The 16508-nt window shown below is 34.3% G+C and overlaps 4 protein-coding genes and 1 long non-coding RNA gene across 7 annotated transcripts in view; 2 read left to right on the top strand and 3 right to left on the bottom strand.

The window, feature by feature from the left end:
* Positions 1–205: 205 nt before the first annotated feature.
* LOC107866834 (phospholipase D delta) lies at positions 206–2364 on the top strand (the record flags this gene model as incomplete). Its single annotated transcript, XM_047411388.1, is given in 3 exon segments — positions 206–367; positions 925–1128; positions 1720–2364. Coding segments are annotated over 3 exon segments (660 nt in total), but the record flags the coding sequence as incomplete, so codon positions are not given.
* A 568-nt stretch (positions 2365–2932) lies between these two features.
* On the bottom strand, positions 2933–4953 carry LOC107866833 (plastocyanin, chloroplastic). 2 transcript variants are annotated; one of them, XM_016712836.2, is made up of 2 exons: positions 4870–4953; positions 2933–4071 (listed from the first exon to the last, which is right to left on the bottom strand). In XM_016712836.2, exon 2 carries the CDS (start codon positions 3591–3593, stop codon positions 3084–3086), a length of 510 nt encoding a protein of 169 aa, XP_016568322.1. In that variant the 5' UTR covers positions 3594–4071; positions 4870–4953; the 3' UTR covers positions 2933–3083. The 2 variants fall into 2 exon arrangements, with proteins under 2 accessions (XP_016568322.1, XP_047267345.1); XM_047411389.1 differs by having other exon boundaries at positions 2933–3862; positions 4870–4947.
* A 141-nt stretch (positions 4954–5094) lies between these two features.
* LOC107866832 lies at positions 5095–9492 on the top strand. 2 transcript variants are annotated; one of them, XR_007054781.1, is made up of 4 exons: positions 5095–6064; positions 8103–8317; positions 8427–8723; positions 8811–9492. It is a non-coding gene; the product is annotated as an uncharacterized LOC107866832 (long non-coding RNA). The 2 variants fall into 2 exon arrangements; XR_001673036.2 differs by lacking the exon at positions 5095–6064 and having other exon boundaries at positions 6149–8317.
* A 3804-nt stretch (positions 9493–13296) lies between these two features.
* On the bottom strand, positions 13297–15336 carry LOC124897822 (protein MAIN-LIKE 2-like). Its single transcript, XM_047411390.1, has 3 exons — positions 15046–15336; positions 14779–14958; positions 13297–13682 (listed from the first exon to the last, which is right to left on the bottom strand). Exons 1-3 carry the CDS (start codon positions 15334–15336, stop codon positions 13632–13634), a joined length of 522 nt encoding a protein of 173 aa, XP_047267346.1. The 3' UTR covers positions 13297–13631.
* A 126-nt stretch (positions 15337–15462) lies between these two features.
* Positions 15463–16508, bottom strand: part of LOC107866831 — a 3988-nt gene continuing 2942 nt past the window's right edge. The window contains exon 5 of the mRNA XM_016712835.2: positions 15463–15833. The gene's annotated coding sequence lies outside the window, so the exon portion shown is untranslated. The remainder of the gene's footprint in view (positions 15834–16508) is intronic.

Raw genomic sequence — 16508 nt, forward strand, 5'->3', positions numbered from 1 at the left:
AAAAAAAAAAAAAAAAGAGGTTCTCTTTTTTGCTGAAGGTTGACAATTCCATTACAGTCTTGTACTTGAGTTTTACTCCATTTAGTATGTCAAGTTTATTGTAGTTCTATGCCAGCAACGGGCGATATGCCTATCAAAGATTGTTCTCAGTTCCTAAGAGACTATATCCTTGGCTGCTATTCTCATTATCATGTTTCTCTTGCAGAGGCAAACCATGAAACTGATGTATGGAATCATTGCTCAAGAGCTAAAAACTTCTCAACTTAAAGATGTACAACTTTCTGACTATCTAAACTTCTATTGTCTGGGTAATCGAGAAGAATTACATGGAGATTCAAAGTCTAATCACGCTTCACATGGCGATTTGGTATCATTCTTTGTTCTCATTATGTCTGCTTGTTATGTTACACTTTCACTAAACAATGCTTTAAAATCTACCTGATACTTTTTGGAATTAAATGTGGTTGAATATACAGAAACATGTTTGTCACTTTATACTCTGTACCCACAAGAAGTATGTATTCTAACTCACGAATGAAACTAGATTTACTTCAACTGTAATTTACTCATGTCATGACATTGGCTGGTTAATTAACCTCTTTCACATGTTCTTTCATTACCCATCATGTCTTCTGTGCTAAATTATAAACCAAAAGATTCAGATATGGTTGTATGCATCTTTTGAAAATCCTAGACATTTTTTCACTATAGAACTGTAAGTCCTTCCCTTACTGATTTCGATATCCTTTACTTGAGCCGAGAGTCTACTGGAAACGGTCCCTCTTACCTTCACAAGTAGGGGTAAGGCTGCATATAGACCACCCTCCTCAGACCCCACTTGTGGGATTTCACTGGATATGTTGTTATAGATAGTGTTGTAAGTGCACATAATGACGAGGACTAATTTTGCCATGACACTGCCAGCATATCTCAGCTTCACAGAAATTTGGACGGTTTATGATTTATGTACACGCCAAGGGGATGATAGTGGACGACGAGTATGTCATTTTAGGATCTGCCAATATTAATCAAAGATCTATGGCTGGTTCAAGAGACACAGAGATAGCTATGGGTGCATATCAACCTAATTACACTTGGGCTAAGAAGCAAAAACATCCACGTGGCCAGGTCTGTGAATTTTCATCTCTCTGAATCTCCTTCCAAATGAAGAAAACTAGAACATTTTTGTTTTGATCAAAAGTAGAAAATCTTAATCAACTCCCATGTCTCAGTTTAAGAAAGAACACTTTGAATCTTATGATCTAAACTTAAGATATGTAGAATTGTACCAAATGTCTTTTATCTTGTGGTCTTAAACATGTCACATGAAAAGTTGGAACTAAAGAGTTGTTGAAAAAGGAAAGAGACATTTTTTTAAACAGATTAAAAAGGAAAGTAAAACAAACAAATTGAAACAAAGGGATTAGCAGGAAACTTTTTGTTAATCATACTACCCCATTTAAATAAGTGTCTTCTTGACATATCTGATAAAAAGTAACAACTATAGCTGCATGCAGAGGCTGATATATCTTTTAGTTGATGGGTTCAACTGAACTCAGTATTTTCGACATGGAACAAAGATATAGATGTGAAAAATCAGTAACATTGCAATAAATATTACCTTCTGAACCTATAATCTTTAAATACAATGAGTTCAATTTTAATAACCAAAAGGTTGAAATCATCACGATTGGATTCAAGAACCGCCTTTGGCTGCAGGTATATGGTTATAGAATGTCCCTGTGGGCAGAGCACATGGGGAAGTTGAACGATATCGTCACAAAACCAGAAAGTTTGGAGTGTGTAAGGCATGTGAATAAGGTTGCTGAAGATAATTGGAAAAGATTTACATCTGATAGTTTCAAACCTTTACAAGGTCATCTCCTCAAGTATCCGGTCCAAGTAGGTAATGATGGGAAAGTAAGTTCCTTGCCTGGTCATGAACATTTTCCTGATGTTGGTGGTAAAATACTAGGAGCTCGAACTAATCTTCCTGATGCTTTGACCACATAACTCTTCGTCTCTTCCGGTTTTGTACTGTCCATAAAATTCAACCAATTTTCTTATAGAATTGGAGAGTATATTTATCAGTATCTCAGCACAGTGATCAAGAAGTACTATCATCTTGGTTGCTGTTGGAGTTCTGCATCGCGTTCACTAATGTTGTAACGTTCAATGTATTAATAATGTAGTAAATATCTTGTTCATGATGATCTCAAGAATCTCTCCAAATGCACAGTTAATTTAAAATATGATATAATTACTACAAATGCAGAGTGAAGATTTTCGGCCGTTTGCTGTTAACTGATTTCTGTTTGTTCTATGTTACTACCATGAGAGAATGATATTTTATTCTTCAGTTTCTTTGTGTTGTCCTGTTATCCCTCCATACTAGTAATCATAGACCTTAGTATTGCTCTTGTTATTTCTTGTTCTTCTATTTCTGCTATTATCTATTGCTTCTTGTACTTAACTTAGTGTAGTAGTAGTATTTTGCTTTATTCTAGTTTCAGTTCTGTTCTTTTTCTGAACTGCTCAGGACAATTTAACGTTGAGCCGAATGTCTATCTAAAACAATCTCTCCACCTTTGAGATAGGGGTAAGGCCTGTGTAGACTCTACCCTGTCCAAACCTACTTTGTGGAACTACACTCGGTATGGACCCCGCGCAGGGCTAAGTGCACCAGGCTGCCTTTCTTTTTTTTAATTTCACAAACTGTGGATGTGAAAAAGTTCATACAGGATAGGAGAAGGTATGGTATGATATGTTGCGGACTCTCCAAAAATGTTGTTGCACTCGTGTCGAATTGTCCAAAAAAAAAAATGCACTACTTTTGAAAGATCCGGCAACATTTTTGAAGTTTTTAAAGAAAATCTGAGCAACATATACCATCAGGGGAAAGGTTGAGCTTTTTAATCTTAGAAAAGCAACATTACAGCCCAAAAAAGTTGTTATTAATATCACAAAATGATATTACATCCATAAATATGCTTACCTCAAAAAGAAAAGGGCAATATTAAAAGAAAATGTTGAAATGGATGGGAATTCAAATCAACTTTTACATGATATAGAGGTGACAAAAATTAGTTAACAGTGACTTGGCCCTTCATTCCAGCTCCCGCGTGAGGAGAACAATAGAAACTGTAGGTTCCTTTCTCACTCAAAGTGACACTGTAAGTCTCTCCTGGTGCATTCAGAAGATCCTCTTCACCCATTGAAATCTTACTTGCATCCACACCAGCTGGGATTTCATCTTCATCGAATACGACGTTGTGGGGGAACCCGGCATTGTTCTTGAATGTAATTGTCTCACCAGAGTTAACGCTGAAGGTTCCAGGAACAAAAGCAAGGCTTCCATCATCACCACCAAGCAACACTTCAATAGCCATCGCATTGCTAGCGAGCATCGCGCTTGCAGCTGTCGCAATAACGACAGCACCAACGTCTTTCAAAGACGCCTTAACGGCCAATCTGGCGACCGGGGTGGTCGCCACCTTGGCTGAGGCAGTGCTAACTCTGGAAGATGAGGAAGCACAAGCCTTGAGGCCAGTGAAAGATGGGATAGCAACAGCAGCAGAGGTGACAGTGGCCATTGTTAATAACTAGATATGATGTTTGTTGCTTTTGTGATCGAAAATTTGGAATCAAGAAAAGGTGATAAGGGGTTGATGGGGTTTTAATATGTGAGGTTGTGGATAGAGTAGTAAAGAAGTTAATTTCTTTGTATAAATGAGTGGTGTATACTTGCGATTGTTTATGTGATGATAGGATGTACAGTTATCTGATGAAGTGAATGCTATTGGTTGATATGGATTATATCCTCTGACGTGGATATATTTATCTAAGGGTGGAAATTGAATGGCTGGAATTATGTTAGAACCACAAAATTTAGTACTAACTAGAAGAAGATGTAAAATAAAATAAATATCATTACTTGTCTTTCTATAAGTCCACAATCAAGTTGATGATGATTTACGAAGACATACTTCGTTTAACATGCTATCACATCTGGTTTTGTTGTGGTAAATGACCATCTTATTTAAGAACTTAAAACAGATAGAGAGAGCACAACTGCACAAGCACATGTTTTATTTATTATGATAATATTTAAGTGTGTGATCATTTTATTTAAAAGTCATCAAACGACATGTATTGTGTAACATGTGGTTTATGAGTGATAAGTGCAAGTATACTTTTATTGTTTTCGACTTGAACTTTAAATATGTACACATATTTTAAAAGGTATAATTTTCTTTTTTGATTAACACAACTTCAAAGCATTTGTGATCAAACTTTCACTAAAAGAAGAAAACTTTGACACGGTATGTAAATAGTGATCACTTTGCATAATTGCGTACACAAAAAGACAAGAATATTTTACAAATGAAGCCAACATAAAAATCGTTCAATTTCCATGGCATTACTTATTTCCCTATGAAAAGAAAACAAATAGCATTATCTGTTTTTGTGTGGTGCTGATTAAATAGCCAAAGCTCCTAAAAGGGCAGATATTCTAAGACGTCATTTGCCTACTTGCCTTTTTATTTTTCAATCACTTATTGTACTACTAGTAGTAATTATTATGATAACTTACTTATAATTCGATAAATTTATTACACCTTCATCACATAGAAGAAAACTTAAATAGTCGCGTCCAATTTTCATTATATTGATTTAATAATTTTTATTTTTGAAGATGAACGTTTTAAATTTTTGAAAACTAATTTTGATCAGCGACAAATATTTTCCCACTCACAATATTTTAATTTATTTTTTTTCCAAGTATAATTCATGTCCATACATAACTTCAATTTTCGACTTCACATACTACTTTTCAAATATCACAATTTACATGACGAGAGGACTAACCTTTCATGTTTCCACAAATTTCATGCTCCCATGCCCATTCTTTAATTGACTTAGGACAGAATCATCAATGAAATGCAAATGCCAATGCTTTCCTTTAAACTTGATATATTTATGCTTTTCTGTAGGGTACTCTAATGTACTACCTTTACTCCTATTGTACTGCAATTGTACTAATTAGTTTTTGGTACAAGTCCCAAGGCCTCTTCCATCTAATTGTGTTATACTACAACTATAACTTAAAATATCTTGACATGTTAAGTGACCTGTGCTTTCTCAAAATATCTTTGAGTGGAGTTTCATAGTTAAGTATACATGAAACCCAAAACAGAAGATTAAAAGGGATCTTTTTTCTTGTTGATAAGCGTAGCATTAGGATCAACTTGTGTGTGTATCTTAATAAGTTCAACGGATTCTTGATGCTACATATCCTACAACACAAGTATAGGGTAATCCTACCCACCAAGACTTGGATAGAAGTAACTAAAAATCACCTAACATTTTTATCTTTATCGAAATATGAACGGTGATCTCCAAGGTTTTTGTTCACTTTACTGACATATAGGCCATACTCGAGGTGCGGTGCTTTATATGTAGATCACTTGGTAACATACTTAAATCTCAGCAAGAACAACCAATCAATTGGCCTACTGGTGCTTAGCCATCAAGTGAAGCAAATCATGGTTCCAAGTATAAAAGCACGCCACCAGGCAGAGCTCGTTAACATTGGTGATAGCAATCAATCAAACCTCAATCGAACTACGATGGTTGGAATGAAGACAGATAGGCTTCCGTGTGAAAATTTTTCCTATTGGTCAAGCCGATCGGCTCATTTTTTCCAAACCAGATTTTCTAGTTTCTAAATCGAACTTTTAGTACGCATGTGGTGAGATGTTCCAAGCTAGGTATCTACTGATTTTGCCATTCCTATGATTTTAAGGATTCACCAGCTATGGGGCAGTTAGCGTAGACATCAAGGGCGGGCTCGTAGGCCACTCATGCCAAATGGACATCCGAACACTAGCAAACCCGAAGCAAGGAGTAAAGAGAACCTGGTGTACAGCGGGGTGGTCTTAGTAGCATGTGCCATCAAAGATTAGAAAAATGCTAGGTGAATTATCTCTATACGATAAGTCTCGGTAAACAGCATTGCTTGATGCTTCGGTTGGTAGAACAGCATTATCAAGCTGGCTCAAAGGTAAACTTAGTAAGATCCTTTTTAATAGTAAACTTTATAATTTTAATTTTAATTAAATAATAATAAAGATTGTGAAATATATTTTTAAAAAATATCTAAAAAATAATAATAATAATAAAAAAGAAAAAGAGAAAAAGTTATCTCATTTTTATAAGAAATATTTTAGAACTTTCAACTACACCACTCAAACTTTATATTAATAAATAAGGTTTTAACAACAATATCCAAACTAATGCATTGCAAACAAATGACTAACATATTATTAACAAGAATTAATTTTACTTTTATTAATAATCATATTAATATGTGAAGTTAAAGGTTAAGTGTCTCTTAAAAATATTGCATCGAAATAACTATTATGCAAAAACAAATAAGAGAATTGTAAATTATTATAGTAAATAAAACAACTCTAGATTATTACAGTAGTATTTATTATGTATCTTTATATATTTATCATCTCCTATTAAAATTTGATTTTAGGCCACTAATTTTATTGAGACGGCTCTATGATACCGATAGATAGTCAAGTTGCACTCAAATTGGCTATATATATTTCTATCGAACCCATCCCAAGGCCCAAAAGAGACGGTAATTTCTTTTGTTAGTTATTGAAGCTCCGAGTTATCTGAATAAAGAATTCAGGTACTGGAGTGTACTCGTTTAATCTTGTAACTTGACGAGCCTTCAGAAAATAGCAATGATTACAGCTGAAAAGGCTCTAACCCAAGTTTGATAACCTCTAACCCAAGTTTCATAACCTCTAAAGAACAAATTAGGAGAAAAAATTAGAGGCAACGACACATCAAATATGTATCTTTATTTAGTGGATTCTTAATACATATAGAGAGGAGCTTGCACGGAAGCTATTGAGTACACGCGAATCCTAGATTCCCATTTAAATATGCCCCTAAACATCAGACCAAGTCACCTTCCCATTTAGATCACACCAAGTCACCTAGACGTTAAGCAGGAAAAGTTACTGTTTGGCTTTCAAATGAGATGTCGGTACCTTATCCAAGGTTTCCTTCAATCAACACCAAAATCACGCAAGGTTTGCTTCTGTATTAGTACCTTAACAAAAGATTCCTAATATAACGAACTATTTTGCTTGCATCACATCATCAGCCATGCTCGTCTTTAATTGAGCGAAGGATGTAAAAAGAAAAACTACAAATTCCCGTACACCGTCAAGATGAACCACCAAAATCATACTCTGGCTAAAAAATGTAGTACATGAATACAAAAACGCTTTGCTTTGTTCAATAAAGGCAAAAGGGAAGAAAGGGAATAATCTAAAGTGCGGAGCCCAAAAGGCAAGTTTTTTTAGTCAAAATGTCAAAAGGGTACCTCAATAGTGAAAAATTCCAAAAGGGACAGGTGTTTACCTTTTCTATTAAGAAGTTAACGTCGTCAGTGCAAATGTTAGAATGTAAGGTAAAATGGTGAGTTTTCCTTATCTATTATCTATATGTAAGTATCAGTAGAGTGTAAGGCTAAAAGGTAAATAGAGTCGTTAACCTTATAAGGTAGGATCCCATGTTTACCTACTAACAACTTCAAAATTCTTACTGCTATATAAAGAGTGTGAGCAGAGGTTCATTTCTTGCATCAACTCAAAAAAATTATTAAACTTCATAACTCAAAAATTTGTTGAACCTTATTCATTTCTTACTTTAAAATAGATAAGGTAAGAGTAAATTTACATTGGGATAGTGAAGTTTGCATGATGGAGATTCGGTGCGATATAGTCGGCGTCCTATAGTGGTTCAATTATTTTCTTTATCTCTCAAATATGAACGTTTGAAAAGGTTGTTTAGGAGTAAAATGGGTATTACTAATCCAAAAGATGATGTGGTTATTTCTGGACGATATCCAAATTATTTTACGTCCAACGGACAATCAATATTTGGTAAAACTCCTATTTGGAATGATGATTCTTTATCTTTATTTCTTCGCACTGTTGAAATTTTTTGTAATCGCCTTAATTTACAAACGCTTGACAAGTATGCGTGTGTGGAACATTCTCCTATTGTTGAAGAACCCACGGACAGTGAGTCTGATGTGCGAGTTAGTCATTGATGGTGGAATGGCAATGGAACAACAATTTGATGGTGGGCATGAAACACATTATCAAAATTCACCCGCACTTGTGAATAATTTTGATATGGGAGGACCTAGCAATGCGACTATGAATTTGAAAAATTTTAATTCAAGTGGTCCACAATATCCTTCTTCGATAGAGGTTATTGATAGGTAATAAACAATTAATTTTATTTAAGTAGGTTTTTCCTTATAATTAATTAGATGATTTATCCATTTTGCAAATTTAATGATTGTGGATTTACGCTCACTGAACTCACAGAAATTGTGAACAACGATGACGATGTACAAGGGGAGTTGGATAGTGATGAACCTTCACAATATGAATCGTCAGATGATGATCAATCTTCTGATGATGACGATGATGATAATAATAATGATGAAAATATTAATGGAGAGTCTACATCCGTTGGTGTCTATACTGACAATCATTCTTCTATAGCAATTCCATATTTGGATCATACTGAAGAAAGTCCAGAAGAATTGAGGTGCATGGTCAATGAAGATTATTTTCGAACTCCACTTTGGAATCAAAATAATTCTGAACATATTAAGTCAGGTTGGTTTTTTAATACATAAACTAGTAAACAATAAATTTTTAGTCATTTGATATTATTATTAATATTTATTTTGTATTTGCATTTAGGTATGTTATTCAATAACAAAAAGCAAATGAAATCGGTTGTAAGAAAGTATAATCTAATTACAGGCACAAAATTTATTTGTGGTCGGTCTAAAAGAGACAGTTGGAAGGTTATTTGTAAGCAATATTTGTCGGGGTGTGAATGGATGATACACTTTAGCGCAGTTTCCAGTGGTATGTGAAAGTCGGGAAAAATGATTGAGCATATTTGCAATCCAGATAAATATAAGGAGGATCATTATAATTTAAACAACGACTTGATTGCTACTTCATTGATTCCTTATATTAGGAAAGACCCAAATATTAACATCAAGATGGTTCGAGAAAACATCAAAGGATTGCACCATTATACCCCTAGTTATCGAAAAGCTCAAAAAGGTCGAAGAAAGACATTTAAGATGGTGTATGGTGATTTTGAAAGTTCTTTTAAGGCATTACCTGCTTATATGACAACATTGCAATCATTCAATCCAGGCACTGTCGTTGAGTGGGAGCATGATTCAACAACAATGCAAGGTGAGCACATATTCAAGTTTTTATTTTGGAGTTTCAAGGCAAGCATTGATGGATTTAAAAATTGTGGACCTGTCATTTCAATAGATGGCACTCATTTTTATGGCAAGTAGATATTAAATTATTAATTATTATCGCAATTGATGCGAATGGTAATATTTTTTCACTCGTATATGCTATAGTGGCGCGTGAAAGTTTTGAATCTTGGTTATGGTTTCTCACATTATTATGGAGGCATGTTATTGGTGAGAGAAAATACATTGGACTAATTTCAGAGCGTCATCTAGGAATTTTGCAGTGTGTTAAATCTTACGCCTGGTTGCAACCACCAAAAACACACCACAAATTTTGTGTTCGACATTAGAAAGTTAATTTTAATAAAAAAAATTTAAATAGTTAACTCGAAAATATGATGTGGTTGGCTGCTACAGAGCATCAGGAAAAAAAATTCTTGCAGAGAATGCAACAAATTCTTGAAAAATGAACAATGTACATGGATGATGGTCGTAGATGGGGGGCTATGACGACTAATGTATCTGAGTCGTACAATGATTTGTTGAAGAAAGCTCAGGGACTTCCAATGACTGCTATGGTTCGCATGACCTATCATGTCTTAGTTGATTGTTTTGTTGAAAGGGACAAACTTGCTACTTGCGTAGTTTTTATTTTACTTTCACTGATTTCATATTAAATAACTAGTTGTACATTGGTAGCAGAATTAAAACGAATAGTTGAAAAGTGATAATGTATAAAATACACTATCTAGTCATATATCAATTCAATCAAGAAAATAGTGTTGTATCAAATTCGTCTGCAAAGTTAAAAGATTCGCAAAGACTTCAAATCTTGATGAAAAGAGAAGTTAGGGTTTGTGATTATGAAAAGGAATAAGGTAATAGTCCATGTTTACCTTATAAGGTAACAGTGCCTATATACCTTACAATTTATACATTTTCTCATTTCTCCGTTTTAAATTATTTGACCTACTTTCTTGTTTCAAATTACGGAAAAGGGCCTAAAATGCCCTTCAACTATTTGAAATAGTGCAAAAATGTCTTCCGTCTATCTATTGGGCCTGAAATTCCCTCCCCATCTGCCTATAGGGCCTAATTTGCCCTTTTATTTAACAGATTAGTTTATCCCCAATACATTAATAACGTGACTTCTTTTAATTGGCCAAGCAATAATTAATTAAACTAATTAATAATTCGACCCGCTAAACCTAATCCACCCAAACCTAATAACTCGACCCGCTAATAATACAAACCTAGTAACCCGATTTTTCCCATCCAAACATAATAACGTTAAAACAAAAACCCAAAATCCGTCTTGGGCAACAGAAACACCAGTATGTTGATTACTTTTATGTAATACTTCTATCTGCAATGTGACCTCATAATCCGTCTTGGCGCCAATGTTTCTTCCACTTCTACTTGGGATGTGATACTTGAAAATGCGTTAGGAAACTCTCCGATTGAAAAAGACAGTATCTTTCTTTCGCTGAGAGATTAGTTGTTGATGCATTGCCTACTTATACAATGTCACCCTCTCCCCATCCTTTATATACAACAAAGAAACTTGATACTAACGTAGCAATTTTGTGTGTCAATGACATAAGGAGAACAAGGCTTTCGACCTTGTTAAGTCAATTTTTCAGAACATTTGAAAGGAAAGAAATGATAGAAGTTTTAAACAGAAGGATGTTTCTGTTCTTAAACTTGAACAAAGTTGTACATCTTTGCTCAAATGTTTGTTGTTTTTTTCTTTCGCAATCTCTTCAGTTTTTTAGCTATTGCTCGAATTCTTTAAAAATGTTGTCACACCCGTATTAGTTCCTCAAAAAATGCATAGCTCAGAGGATCCGCGACATAGACCTGACAACATTTTTTTTAGAGGATCCGAGACATAGACCTGACAACATTTTTTTTAAGTCCGAGCAATATAGATTTTTAGTCGACACATAATTTTATAGGTAGTGCTTGTATCAGCTAGACTACAACAACAACATAATACCCAGTGTAATCCCACAAGTGGGGTCTGGGGAGGGTGGTGTGTATTCAATAGAGAGGTTGTTTCCGATAGACCCTCGGCTTGGGTAAGCATATTAAGAATCAAGTATATAAAGAAAATACAAAAACAAAGAGGTCGTGTTAAAAAGTATAAACAGCTGAGAAAGAGAACAAATTGCAACAACAAATAATATGCTTACTAAAGCGAAGGAAACAAGATAGATCGATGAGAGAACTGAACAATGCTCGACTACCTACTAACGTTATATCAGCTAGGCTCATTAAAATGCAAATTCAAGCAAAATTCTGGCAACCCTTTACTTTCTGGACACATGAAAAAATAGAATTTCACTTCTTATGCCAAGCGATGAAGTCATTTACTTTGAATTCTACTTCAATTCAGCTTTAATTCAATACTTTCTTGGAATATAAATATATGGACACTAACTATCGCACTCCTAAATTCTATCAAACTCATACTAATAACAACATAAAGAGTATTTTCAACTTATGGACAAAGAAAGTATCATTTTCTTCTTCTTACTAGTGCTAACATTTTTCACTCTTCAACCTCCATTAGCTTCTCAGATGTTGGTTTCTCATAGTTGTAGATGCCTTCTAGGTGAATGGCGGATGTTGCAGAAAAGCATTGGCATATACGTGGTGCACATGCAACTCCTGTCGTAATAACAAGGTAGTTATCTTTGATACAATAGATTTTGGTCGTTCTAACCTCTCACTTCCAAGAGGGCGTTGTCGCTATGACCCTAATGACATGGTCTCATGCGAAGACTGCTATTCTCATTCTGTTTTATACGGTATTGGTAGCAACACATTTCGGGCATTAATGCTCCAAACAGATCCTTGGTGCTCTTCTGGTGCGGTCCTACCCGATGGAACATTAGTCCAAATCGGAGGGTATAATGATGGAGACCGTGTAATACATACACCAGCGCCTTACACGGGTGAGAACTGTGATTGGGTGGAGCTCACCCGTACTTTAATTCAATGAAGATGGTATTCAACTAACCACATCCTTCCTGATGCACGAATGATCGCGGTAAGGGGAAGAAGACAGCATAACTACGAATTCTACCCAAAAATTACTGGAGATCCCTCTTTTGGTTCTGAACTATCAGCTCTATTGGTGCAGTGAAAAGATCTAAGCACAGCCATAAAAGTAAGACTGATTTCGGTCTTGAATTAACGATCATAGCATGTTTAAAGCACAACCTAGTTGTTGGTGCTTGTATTCATGCTGGTAAGTTCTTATGTTCTTTGTAGTTCAGGTTCTTTTTCATGTCCTTGGAATATTTTCTGAACAATTTGAAGAATTTAACTTACAAGGTTATCAATTGTTATTGTTATATAATATAAACAGCTATGTAAAGAAACGCCAAATCGAAGCTCGGAAGCATTTTGACAAAGCTGATGTTGCTTATAATCGGTGCCCTTTCATCAATTAGCATTAATTAGGCGAGGCAGAAAAACAGAAAAATTGGAGAAGGAGCGGATTGATTTTGGGTTTTTGTTTTAACATTATTATGTTTGGATGGGGCAAATCGGGTTATTAGATTTGTATTATTAGCGGGTCGAGTTATTAGGTTTGGGTGGGTTAGGTTTAGTGGGTTGGATTATTAATTAATTTAATTAATTATTACTTGGCCAATTAAAAGAAGCCACGTTATTAATGTATTGGGGATAAACTAATCTGTTAAATAAAAAGGTAAATTAGGCCCTATAGGTAGATGGGGAGGGAATTTCAGACCCAATAGGTAGACGGAGGACATTTTTGCACCATTTCAGATAGTTAAAGGACATTTTAGGCCCTTTTCCGTTTAAATTATTTGTCCTACTTATAATTAATACTTTGCATCAAACTCAATTTGATTAGTAACATCTATATTCTAAAAAAAAATATATTCAATTAATTATAGTAGTATTGCATAGTTTTTATTTTACTTTCACTAATTTCATATTGACGAGTTGTGGGATTAACATTTGAAAAGTATCCGCTAAATTGGCTAAATCCACTTACCCCAACAGGTGAAGTTATAAAATCAAAACTTTGTTCATGAGAATAATTTGTTCCACTAGTCGAGGCTCCAACATTATCACATGCGGGGTAATATTGCTCAACATTAGTTGTAACAAGCGACAGATTGAAATTACTTTCATATTGTACCCCATGATCACTTAAATTTTCTTCATCAACTAAGTTATGTTCAACATGAACTTCGTTCCGTTGTTGTCCACTCCTTCCACCACCTCGACGAGCTCTCTCTCTTGGTCCAGCTGATCGTCAACGAACTTGAACTAATGTTGGTTGCTCATATTCATTCCGATGTGTACCCTAAATCAAAAGTCAAACACGTACCCAAAGAACAATCATTGACTCTAGGAAAATCGATGCAAATTGTGCTACGCTTTGCTTCACCTCTTCTAATTGATTATTATCATTCACAAGACTTTAAGCAATTTGATATACCCTTATATGTCCCCTAGCCTAAAAAATAAAAATAAAAATTTATATATTAGTTGGTAAAAAAATCATTGTCATATATTAACATAAATTTAAAAAAATGTACATACCAATGCTTTATGTCTACCTGCCATTGGTTGATATCCAACTTGAGCAATATGTTTTGGATTTTCAATTATAAGGTGGGAGTGATAGAAATACTATTGATTGTAATCTTCTTGGTTGATCATATAATAGGGGTGAACACTATTGTCATAACGCTCATTCCACTTTTGTTCTGTTTTATTAAACATAACAATCTCCTGTGTTACTCAAAATCGCTTATCGTATTTAAAATGAAATGGTTTGTACTCAGGTGGGACAGGTATGTGTTGGACATAACCAAATTGTCGCATAACACGATCAATCATGTGTCATTCACAATGAATTTCACAAATAAGTGAAATTTTAGCCATCCAAATAGCACGTCCTCGACGACACCATTTGGACAACTCATTAATAAGTTGCTCAGAATATGACTGCCAAATAAACTACAAGATAATAAAAATATTATGATTAATGTGTCACAAAAAGTTTGTCTAATCTCTAATTAGTTTGATAAATAACAGGCTTATATTAAGAATTCAACTCTAAACTCAAATATATATTTTAAAATTTTCAATATGAAGTGAATAATGTTAATGACAACTACCATTATTTATAAAAAACATAATATGATTGTGACATATCTCTTTAGCAATAATAAAATTTATATATAGCAGGGTCTAGAATTTATAGTGAAAGTTACTACACAGTGTACGTATATGACTCTTCGAAGTACAGTAGTTAATATTTTGCATGCTATAATAATTTAGCATTTCACCACTCTTATATATATGAGTTTTTTTAGTTGGTGGAGCACTGCGTTATATTACTATAAACAAAGCAAATTAAGAAAAAAAAAATGACATGATAATATAAAAAATACCTGCTTCTCAGTAAGATTGGCTAATACATCTCTTATTATGAAAAGCACACTACGAGCCTCATTTTGATGAGTTCTACCACGAAACCATTTACGTGCGTGTGCGGTCGGGACCTCTGAATTTTCCTCGCTCGAAAGCAGCGGAAGTGATTGCAATGGGACAATACGCTCCCATGCCCATACCTAAAATAAAATATAATCAACAATAGTTATCATCACAATAAATTAAGTAATTCAAAATAGAAAAAATATATTATATAATTCACATACCTGTAATAACGAAACAAAACCACTAATGCAGTGCGACTTCTCCATCGACTCACGATACAAACAAAAATAGAAGTACGATAGCGCAATGGCTCCCCAAGCCTGTGTTGACATTGCGGGTAAGTCACGCATGTCAATCAAAAAGTCTGTACTAAATTTATTTCCAGATTTATCGAAAAATATTATTCCGCCGCACAACCAAAAAAGGTACAATCTAACTCTCCGTTGCACTCCTTCCTCTTCAATTTCATTAGTTATTTCATTTAGATTTTCCATATATTCCTCTAATCTCATTAAAAAAATTCTATTTCCTTAAAAAAAGTCTAGGTCAGGTATCCATCCTGTTAATTCGGCAAACATTTGTTGCTTGTTAATAGGCAATATCTGAGCAACATCTGGATGAAGAATGAGAGTTCCATCTACGACCATTCCAAACATGAGTTCCATATCTTGTAAGGTTATAGTTGCTTCACCCGTTCTCAGGTGAAAGATATGTGCTTCTAGTCATCACCTTTCAACAAGTACAGTAATAAGGAAAAAATCACAAGGAACGAATCCAACATCTATAACGCCTTTAAAACCACAAATATTAAAATAATTAAGAAGACGAGGATGGAACGAATGATTTCTAACATGTTGCCAAAAATCATTATCATCACGTCGCACTATCAACCATGTCTTTTCTCCTTTTAATGTGCCTTTTCAAATAGCCTCAGACTGATACTTATTTTGCGTGGCATATACGTCATACTGTGATGGTCTTGGATGTACAAAGTGTTGATATTTCATATCTATACAGAAAGAAGATTAAAATTAATTTTAAGCATACAACTAAAGGGCAAACTTTTTGCACATGCATGACATTACTAACTTAACGTAGGCTTAGGCCTAATAAGTTGATATGATAACAATAATATTTGACAAATTAGTAAGCTACAAAAAAATTTAATAATATTATACTGAATACTTGTTTGTTGGGTATTGAAAAATGTTAAATAAAAAAGTGATTAAAGTAGTATACTTTAAAGTGAATTTTTTTTGATAAAGTAGACTTTGAGCAAAAATAAACACAACTAATATAGATGAATAGAGTGAAGTGAAAAAATGAATGAAATGAATGTGTGGTATATAAAAGAAAATTAATAAGGTAAGTGACACAATTTACCTTGTAAGGTGAACTCACTATTTTACCTTACGTTCTAACATTTGCATTGACGGCATTAACTTCTTAATAGATAAGGTAAACACCTGTGTTTACCTTGGCCCTTTTGAAATTTTTCAGTATTGAAATGCCCTTTCAGAATTTTAACTAAAAAAACTTGTCTTTTACACTCCGAACTAGAATAATCTAGATTAGGAGGGGCACTGAAGATATCAAGTAGCTAGCTTTATCTCATTTCCAACTCTTATAGGGCACAGAAGTAATCATCTTTTCTACTTTTGCCCAATGGACCACCTTTCAAACC

The sequence above is a fragment of the Capsicum annuum genome, chromosome 4, assembly GCF_002878395.1.
Source record: "Capsicum annuum cultivar UCD-10X-F1 chromosome 4, UCD10Xv1.1, whole genome shotgun sequence".
NCBI lineage: Eukaryota > Viridiplantae > Streptophyta > Magnoliopsida > Solanales > Solanaceae > Capsicum > Capsicum annuum.

Bases quoted from the DNA above. Each gene is read 5' to 3' on its own strand.
- LOC107866833 (XM_016712836.2), bottom strand. From the start codon at position 3,593: ATGGCCACTGTCACCTCTGCTGCTGTTGCTATCCCATCTTTCACTGGC.
- LOC124897822 (XM_047411390.1), bottom strand. From the start codon at position 15,336: ATGAGATTAGAGGAATATATGGAAAATCTAAATGAAATAACTAATGAA. The intron at 14,959-15,045 runs GTATGTGAATTA...ATTTTATTTTAG, and splicing joins GTTTTGTTTCGTTATTACAG to GTATGGGCATGGGAGCGTAT. The intron at 13,683-14,778 runs GTATTTTTTATA...CTTTTGATTTAG, and splicing joins CCAATCTTACTGAGAAGCAG to GGTACACATCGGAATGAATA.